General features: G+C 43.4%; 2 protein-coding genes across 2 annotated transcripts in view; one reads left to right on the top strand and one right to left on the bottom strand.

The window, feature by feature from the left end:
- Positions 1-10,000, top strand: part of fa2h (fatty acid 2-hydroxylase) — a 113,851-nt gene that overhangs the window by 47,337 nt on the left and 56,514 nt on the right. The window lies entirely within an intron of this gene.
- Positions 1,420-10,000, bottom strand: part of snrkb (SNF related kinase b) — a 15,169-nt gene continuing 6,588 nt past the window's right edge. Inside the window, exons 4-5 of the mRNA XM_080437015.1 lie at positions 6,016-6,157; positions 1,420-5,249 (exon numbers count right to left, since the gene is read on the bottom strand). Of these exons, the coding sequence (XP_080293141.1) occupies positions 4,142-5,249; positions 6,016-6,157 (1,250 nt within the window). The 3' untranslated portion in view covers positions 1,420-4,141. The remainder of the gene's footprint in view (positions 5,250-6,015; positions 6,158-10,000) is intronic.

Below are 10,000 nucleotides of genomic sequence, written 5' to 3'. Positions count from 1 at the left end.
CTGTATTCCTTTTGTTTTATATTGTTTTATATGGTACGTTTTAATTAATTGAAATAAAAGAGCAGTTGTTCTTTAAAGACCACCAGTAAGGTTGTATTTTTTATACATTTGTATTTCTGAAGAGAGACAATGTATTGATTTACACTCCATTCTTATTCCAAATGTAATGTTGTTTCTGGTGAACTGTGTTAAAAGAAAGAAACTGCGCTAATACCAGTCGTACAGTATGAATCCATAATGGACTATATCTCAAAAGAAAGACAAATAGTCTGTCTCAATTTCTCGGTCACAGACTATGCAAATAATATCCTAGCTACAGTACATAAATCTAACAAAAAATCTCCTGATGTTCCTCTATTGTAGTGTTTCTCAATGGGGGCGGTACAGCCTCCCAGGAGGTGTACAGAGAAGCGGGCGCGGAGGGGGCATGCATCATGGTAACATGGTTATCATGTTACCATGTGACACAGTAACATGATAACATGTTACTATGACGGCCAGGGATGTCAGGCCCTCTCACAGCACTGTGTGACAGGGATATCATGGCACTGTTTTTTGTGTCTATAAGGTACTGGTCATTGTGTCTCAGAAAAATCCGACAGAGACATCTTGATCACATAACCGTAGATATAATGTGTAACGATTTGCGTGAGGTTTGCACAAAGTCTGTAGGAGTAATATCAAAAGATGTGTTTTGCAAAAATCAGCCTCCTGTTGGCACTATAACAGGCCGATGTTGCAAAATCTGGGGCAGGGATTCTTCCTTGGCCTCCAGGGAGTATGTGTGCAAAGTTTCACACTGATCGGTCCTGTGTGTCTTGTGCACACTGCCAGTAGGGCATATCCCCAAATATGTTTCCACAAATTGCAAATATTTACTTTACTACTAATAACTTAAATTTTACTCTGGAAGTCAATGGACGTCGGATGGGGCTGAAACTTTGCCCAATAAATATGGAGATGACATTGGCTAATATATATCATATTACTGATGTCATAGTACTGGCCACATGACATCCATGGTCCCCTCTAAATGTGGTGGTTATGGGTTATGCCTGAAACCTTGTCAAGCTGACATTTTACAGATACAAAATGAAAAGCAGAACAAACAGCCATCACACCAAAAATGCTGAGCATGGTTGTCGAGACTGTCAACTAGTGCTTTTGAACTGCAATTGTATGCTCTCAAGATGTCAAAGTATCCCAACATTTAAGTACCGCCTGGGACTCGAACATTAGCATTCATATGTTGGGCTTTTACATTTTCCGACTTTTTTCTCAGACATTGTTTTTATCAACATTTTGACTATTTCAATTGTCTAGGGCATCGCAGCTCCTCAGAAATTGAGCAATTTTAGTTATACAAATCATAAAGCCTAATGCATGACCCATATTAAATTACCACACTGCACACAGGCCTGTCGATTGAATCAATTTTAATAAATAAATACAGAAAAATAAGTTAATCTCTCCATAGAGACAAAGTCTAGATTCAATGTGGGACCCAACAGAGTCAGACACTTTAAGGACAGACATGGTCCATTAACACAGGAACAAAACATGTGTTTGGATTTTTATGGTTGACTAACCAATGAAATAATCATAATCCACTTAATTTCCCCACCATATGCAGCCATGAAAAGATTGGATCATATTTAACACTGAGTTAAAAGCCAATATTGTATAGCTACAATTACAGACAGGGCAGTACACCTGTGTACTGGGAATATATAGTCCAAATGTAGTTCATTTTACAGCATTGGGCATTCCATTACAAAACTTTGTCAAATGTGAGAAAATATACATTATGTAAGACATAAACAAAAAGGTCTTTATAAAGAAACTGAGGCATAATAGTTAAAAAACCAAACATACACATTAACTCAATGTAAGTGTCTCACCATCTATCTCATGACAAGACATCAGTAGATTACAACTGTTTCTAGAGGATAAATAAAGCGATGAAATGATGCTGGGACTGCTTGTATGAGGGCTGTAAGCGAAAGCAGTGGTTCTCAAACTTTTTTATTTCAAGGATCCCCAAATTTGACATGCATGAGGCCAAGCCATTTAATACCATTTTCTATTTCTGGGACCCCAATCTACACTATAACATCCTAACTCTGGGAGTGTACGAATGGAACCATTAGTACACTCCCAGAGTTGCAGACCCATAACTCCCCAAGGACCCCTGGGGGGTCCCCGGACCTCAGTTTGAGAACCACTGATCTAAAGGTGGTATGTGCAATTCATCATTCGTGGTGACATCAGCAGATGACCTCAAAGTCACAAATGACAACAGAGAATACATAAGAGGAAATGTCAGCTCAGAGCAAGACATGTGGAGGTATATATATTGTGACAAATAACAGTAATACCATGCACAGCGCTGTATATCGCCCATAAAAGTACAAACAAATCCCTTGTGAAATGTCCTTGTCAATTCATAAACTATATATATCTACTATATAAAGTTCAAGTTGTGGCGGGTGGGTGAGTGGCCGGATTATGCCCAGCGCGTCTGGACAAATATGCCCGTATATGGACACGCTTGACATCACACCACTGCCTGCGCGAGTTGCCGTTGTTAGGCAAAGGGCTTCTGTCGTGTGATATCAGACCAGAGCTCCATCAGCGAGAGAGAGAGGAAAGAGAGAGAGAGAGAAAGAGAGAGAGAGAAAAAGAGGTAGAGAGGGAATGAGGGTAGTGAGAGCACTTTGTGCCATATTTTCTGCTTGTTATACAAAGTGTATAGACTGTACATACATACAATACGGTATGTGTGTGTGTATATTATATATACACACACACACAACCAATATATGCAGTATATGTATAGTATACAATATAGTACATATACAGTATAATATATAATATATTATACAGTATATACAGTGTGTATATAGACCTGCCTGCAAAATAAAATGTATAGTCCAACATCATTTCAAGATTGAACAGTGTTTATAAGAATACGTTCCTATAGACTCCATGGAAGACCTGCATCCTCTTTGTCAATGTTCAGATCATATACTAAGTCAAAGCATGTTATATAGTATCTGATGAAGACCCTAAGAACATTAATACAATATAGCAAAACAATCATAATAATCATCATCTCATATACCATATCATATCATATATTACATGACAAGTGGTCTTTAAATAAGAGCTTGTTGTAATAAGAGCTTTTAACCACTTAAAACCTATATATATTCCCTGGGGGTCTATACTAGGCATGCTCCTTTCTTCCCTCTACACCAAATCTCTTCGCCAAAAATAGCCGATCAACAAGTTCACAATGCGTTGTGTAAGCTTGTAGATGTGCTATTTTCAAGGAACGTTTGCCCCAGAATAAGGACGCTAGGGTTCATGTGGTTAATGAATGAGAAGCAGGTTGTCCAGGAGGGAAAGTGAGAGGAGCGCTACCCTGTGGCAGAAACTGGTTCAATGCTATTCACATACAGTACAGGCAAAATATTCCAATGTTAAACACATGGGAGCCAACGATGACACAGAGTTTAGTTCCAGAGTGAGAACCAGGTCGTAACTGTCACATTATCGTACACCCATTTGGTCATAGTAGGCACCTTGTTTTGACAAACAAAACAGATCATAGCTTATTTCAGTACAGAAAGTCATCACATTGTCCTTTTGACAGGTCCATAGGGAAATCCATGCACCCCCACCCCGACCCGTGTTTTGGTTTGGTCAAGTTATTTCTTTCCTGTAGGCCATGTCGTATGTACGTTACAGTCAGCATGAATGCACAAGGACGTGTTGGCTCTGTCCAGTGTAAGTCTGTGGCTGTTCTTATACACAGCAGCAGCACATGGATGGAGGGTCTATTAGGAATAACAACTGTACATACGTGTAAGCCCTAGTTCGACATAATTCTCACTGATGGATAAATACTGTACTAACGGAAATGGCTGCAGTGCTACAAGGTTGTGTGTTGGTGTGTATGGGTGTGTACAAGTGTGATGCTTCACACGTCCCAGCCTTAACACACTAGCATGTTGTGCAGAAGCACGCTGTTGCTCCTCAACGCTCTGTCTTGGGAACACTTCACTTCTCAATGGTTTACCCTTTTCACAAAACTGTTAGTGCCTCACAACTGTCCTAACCGAGTCCATCGGCTGGCCTAGAGCACGTGGCAACAGTTGTACTGAGCTAGGGGCAGTATCTTGGTCTTGTTGTGTGGTGGCATGTTGAAGGCCAGGGCCTTCTCACACAGAGGAAACTGAAACAGTCTCTCCCTCAGCTTCATGCCACGCCCCTTCCCCGGCTCCGCACGAGGAACAGCCTCAGGCCCCGCCTCCCGACACCCGGGAGCATTGTGGGCTCGGGGTTTGTCTGTTAGGAGGTCTTCCCTCTCCCCTCCTGCCTTGGTTCCCTCCTCTCTCTCTTTCTGCGCCTCCGACCCGTGCAGACTGAGTCTGGCGGAGGGAGGTGGAGGGCGGGTGGAGACGGGGGCGCCTGGGGAGTGGGACTGGGTGAGTGGAGGTTTGTCGGTATTGTTGTTGGGTTCCGCCCCCTCCTTTGATATCTCTGGGCTGGTGGGATCCGGCTGCCCCTGACAACACTGTACTCCCATGAAGGCAGACAGAGAAAGCGGTTTGACGTCAGGCATCGGGTTGAACGCCGTCTCACCGACCGGCTGGTTTGAAACCACACGGCTGGTTCCACCTCTCCCCTTCTCCCTATCTCCTTCCTCCTTGCCTTTTGCTTCCCATTCATCCTCCTCATCCACCTCCTTCATCTTCACTGAGCTTGAGGTCTGCAGCGGGTCTGTTTCTCCGTCTCTCTCTTGCGTATCTGCGTCTTCCAGCGCTCCACTGGTGTTTCCATCAGCCACTGACGAAAGGCCGACCCACTCCGCTTTCAACAGACCCCTCTCTTCTTCCTCTTCCTCTTCCTCTTCTTCTTCCTCCTCTTCCTCGCATATCTGCTGCAGGGCCGCGTGGACCTTGGGGACGGGCAGCGCTTCTTGGGGAGGAGGTTGGAGACTGAGCCTGGGCTGCCACGGCGCAGGTACGGGCAGCTTAGTCTGGGGCCTCGCTGCCAGCAGGTCCCCACACTCCGGCACTCCTGGGCGGGTAGAGCCGGGAGACACGGCCCCCGACAGCCAGTGGGGCGGAGCCTCAGGGCTGAGAAGCACATCATCCAGCCCCTGTAGCCAATCGTGAGCCTCAATCTCCTCCAGTGACGCACGGAAAGCGGGATCTCTCTGCAGCATCCTAGTGATCAGACTGATAGAGCGAGAGAGAGAGAGAGAGACAGAGTGTTGAGATTACAAACAGACACTATTGATATCTGTACTTTTAACACTACAAAAGATGGTCCGCATGTCCTACATCATAGACTTTGCCTGAAGGTCAGACCGTTCTGTGCTACACAGATCTTGCTTCCTCAATGAGTTGCTTTATCATATGACCCCCGGCGATATGTCACATGAGGGGTCCTGGGTCACACATTGTGGGTTGTGTTAGAGGCCAAAGCTAATCTTAGATGTCACTGGGTTAAGTAAGTACATTCTTCAATGAAAATAGTATTATAAATGTTATATCATTGCTGTTGTTCATTCAGTGACCAGTGTATGTCACTATCGAGCAGGAGTGAAACTCCAGTCTCCAATAAGTCTCTATGCATTACTGTAGTCCCGGGTGTCCTGTTCCGGTTCATTTTGTACTGTTGTTGAAAGTGTGACTAACATAGGTATTTTTTTATAGTTAGTTCTATAGAGATGAAAGAGAACTGGCCGTTAGCATGCAGCCCTGTGATGTGTTAAGGATGCATTGGATGTCAAAGGATGCAGTGAAGGCGACAGGTTTGGAGGTTAAGTGAGAAGGTACACTGATATTGTAAGAGCGCTTTTGGCTCTTGTCCCAGCAACGTGATTGAGTGAGTGAGTGAGTGAGTGAGTGAGTGCGATGTGTATGTGTGTGTGTGTGTGCGTGTGCGTGTGCATGTGCGTGTGTGTGTATGTGTGTACTGTATGTGCACATGTGCACTCACTTTTTGCAGTCGTCTGATATGTGTTCGGGGACGGAGTAGCGACAGTCCAGAATCATGACCAGTGTTTCACTATCATTGGTTTCCTGGAAGGGAGGGACTCCACACACCAGCATGTACAGAATCACCCCCAGAGACCAGATATCTGGAACACAAGAACACAGAAGAATATTAGCCTTACAGGCTTACACTGTATAGTAGCAGGAAAACCAAGTATAATATTGCCTAAATCATGTCTTCACAGTAGCGTTGCTGTAACCTATTTAAACATATTTGTCTTCATACATAACACTGTGCACAAAGCCACAAGCAACCAGATGACAATTGACATATATAACATATATAAGGAGAAATGTATGTGTTATAGAGAGCTGTGCCAATGACCTCTGAATGGCACACACACACATGCATAAGCACATGTGCATCCACACACACACGCATGCAAGCATGCACGCACGCAAATTCGTGTCCTGCTATACTTGTGATTCCCAAAGACTACATTCGTTCCATAGCCTTTAACGGTAACATTAACCTGTTAACATTAGCATGCCTAGCCTTAACCTTGACTTTAATTCTAACCTTAACCCACTTGACTCTAACCCTAACCCTAAATCCTATTCCTATTCCTATTACGCACACACTGTAGACACACTTCCTGGTGCTGACAGCATGTTCCTTTCCTCATGTCCTCCCCTTTCCTTCTGCTTCCCACCCTTCCTTCCTTGCTCCCTTCCTTCCTCCCCCTCCTCCCTCGCCTCCTCTCCTCTCCTCAGGGCAGACTGGGTGAGGGAAGGTCACGGCAAACTCAGAACGCCATGAACACTGTGGCCAGTTCATGGCCTCCCCCCTCACACACACACACACACACGGAAGGGAGCTGGGAACTGAGGACCGTGATAAACAGATGGCTTGTTCTAAGGGTAGTTCTATTCTAAGAATGTTCACTTCTCTTCCTTTCCCCTCTCTGTTTTTATCTCCTTCCTTCACTCGATCTCCATTTCTGAGAAGACCACACATGAATGGGAAAGCGTTACAGTGTATATTATTCAAATTACTACACTTGGCATTTAACTTCTGATCACATGACGTTACCCCGGCATGGATCTAGATAAATACTGTAGGCCTACCTCACATGACTCATGTTTTCAATTCTGATCCTCTTCCATTCTAGAGTCTAAATCACACTTGAAAACGGAATAAAATGAAATGCAATCATATGCACACCCACGCACGCACGCACACACACACACACACACACACACACACACACACACACACACACACACACACTCGCGCACACACACACGCACACACACACACACAGGCAGTGTTCCAGTGTATGCAGCCATTGTCACACATTAGACTCTTGACAGTGAAACAACAGACCTCAGTCTTCTCCCTGTCCACATACACTTATACATACACTTACACACTGCTTACACACGCGCACACCCACACCCACACCCACATCACACACACACACACACACACACACACACACACACACACACACACACACACACACACACACACACACACACACACACACACACACACACACACACACACACACACACACACTGCACATCTCTGTCCGTCTAATGAAGATGGTTATGCAACAGTGGAGAGAAGACACTGAGTACTGGGAGTGTTCTCTTCTCAGTTCACCGGGGAATATCTCACTTTCCCTCACCGCACATTAGTGGCCTGCTGACAAAACAAACACGCACTGCACACTGTGTGTTTGCACGTACCGCACACATGCACAAAGGCAGGCTCAGAACCAAGCTGCCTTACTGAATAACCCCAGGCCACATCATTAGCAAATGATACGACTCTCTAATGTAGGTTAGCTTCTATTTTACGGATAGACAGAAACCTTGTATCTCCATACATACTGTACCCAGTGCTGGGAAAAGTACTCAAATGTTTTACTTAAGTAAAAGTATCAATTCTGCAATGTAGAAGTATACTCCGTTACAAGTAAAAGTCCGGAATTCAAAATTTACTTGAGTAAAAGTACAAAAGTATTGGTATCAAAATGTACTTAAAGTACCAAAAGTAAAAGTACTAAAATATTTGAAAATAGTAGATCTACAAGCTCGCTTGTAGATCGGCTATTTTCAAATAGCCTAGGTATAAAATAGGGCTAAAGTAGTTGATGTATGTTTTATAATGTAATCATTTATATCTGCAAAGTAACTAGAACTAAAGTTTTCAAATAATTGTAGTGGAGTAAAAGTACAATATTTGCCTCTGAGATGTAGTGGAGTAGAAGTAAAAGTATAGACAATTGGAAATACTCCAGTAAAGTAAAAGTACTTCCATTAAAAGTACTTTACACCACTGACTGTACCTACAAAAAACTTGTATCTCCGTTTTTCAACTGTTTATGTTTTTTTCATAATCATATTACCTACTTTGTCGTATGCCGGTGTCGAGTAAAAGTAGCAAATTCTAGCCAATCTACAACAAGCGCACAGCGCGTCGCAATGCGACTGCTATTTTCACTATTTTTGATTTTTTTTTAACATTGAAACTGAAAGAGGTTAAAGGTAGGGTAAGTGATTTTCATTCATGGACATCATGAGACAAGTTACTAGAATGAATTATGCAGCCTGGTTTCAGACAGGATTACTTTGGGTTTACACGTCATCTCTGTTGCCCTATTTTCCCGTAAAGAGCACAAGAGCACATGAATATGATTTAGACATTTTTTTATGTTTCCTGCATTCTGATGACCAGCATACTGATTCATTTGCTGTTTACCGTAGTCTCCTACAAATGTGACGCGTTGTGATCTTGTAGATCTGCTGTGCACTGTAGTCTAAATGTGACGCGTTGTACGACGGAGTAAAAACCTGCTTTTGAAAACTGATTAACAACTTTAACCCTGGCATCCCCCTATTTTGGGCATGTCATTATAGGTGAAAAAATAGCCTGGTCCTATATGCTTGATTTACTCCACCGTACGCCGACACACGGCGAAAAGAGCAGATCTACAAGCTCGCGATGGGGCGCGAGCTTGTGGATCAACTCTTTTCCCCATGCGACATACTGTACACCGCCATACGATCAAGTAAGAATCAGGCTTAATGAGCCCCATCCACGGCTGGCAAATGAGGGCCTTCTGTTGCATTGCATTGTATTCCAGTCTGACCAGGCAGCTATTCAGCAGCAATAATGTGGGCGCTAATGTTGAGTCACAGCTCATTACAGTCGTCTCAGACGCCAGTCCTATGTGCGCGTACACCCCATGACCTCTGTCTCTCCACAGAAACAGTGAGCGCTTTCTAGACCAGTTGTTCCCAAACGCCCTCTTGTAGATCAGCTATTTTCAGTGAGTGAAACAGGTGCACATTGAGTATAAATGAGGCTTAGGACATGTGCCAAGTTATTCATTAGGTTAAATGAAAACTGCCTGTTGTAGCTCAGTAAATGTGACGTTGGACACTGGACACCATATGGGGAGTGTTGTCGCAATGGCCAGAATGAGAGACTGTATTGTGTGGACTGACTTTATTTGAGCTGTGTGTTACTGTGATGTGAGTGAGATTAGAGCCGCAACTATTGATTATTTTATTCTATTGATTTGTTTTTCGATTAATTGAACAATCACAACCACACTCATACAGTACGTATGCATTGCTATAGTTACATTCTAATACAATGTATTGCCATGAGAGTGTACAGGTAGTTTGTCAGGTTAGACCACACAAATGTGCATCTAGAGCTATAGTGACAGCTACACTGGACCAGTTCGGTTTAGTATCCTGTTTAAGTGCTGATCACTGCAATTAAAACATACATTTAGACCGGGATAACGACTAGGCAAGTACACAATAGAATCCTCAGTGTTATTTATCCATTTGTAACTCTGTGCATGTACAGAATACAGATGGGACCAAATGGACCTGTTTGCACACTCAGAGTTAAATGAACACTCAGGATGTCACAGTGTAAAGCAAGCACATGCTGCTGTTGGTCC

The sequence above is a fragment of the Gymnoscopelus braueri genome, assembly GCF_963280865.1.
Source record: "Gymnoscopelus braueri genome assembly, chromosome: 9".
Taxonomy (NCBI): Eukaryota; Metazoa; Chordata; class Actinopteri; order Myctophiformes; family Myctophidae; genus Gymnoscopelus; species Gymnoscopelus braueri.
The sequence above is the reverse complement of the archived record's forward strand: the minus strand, read 5'-3'. Positions and strand labels throughout refer to the sequence as shown.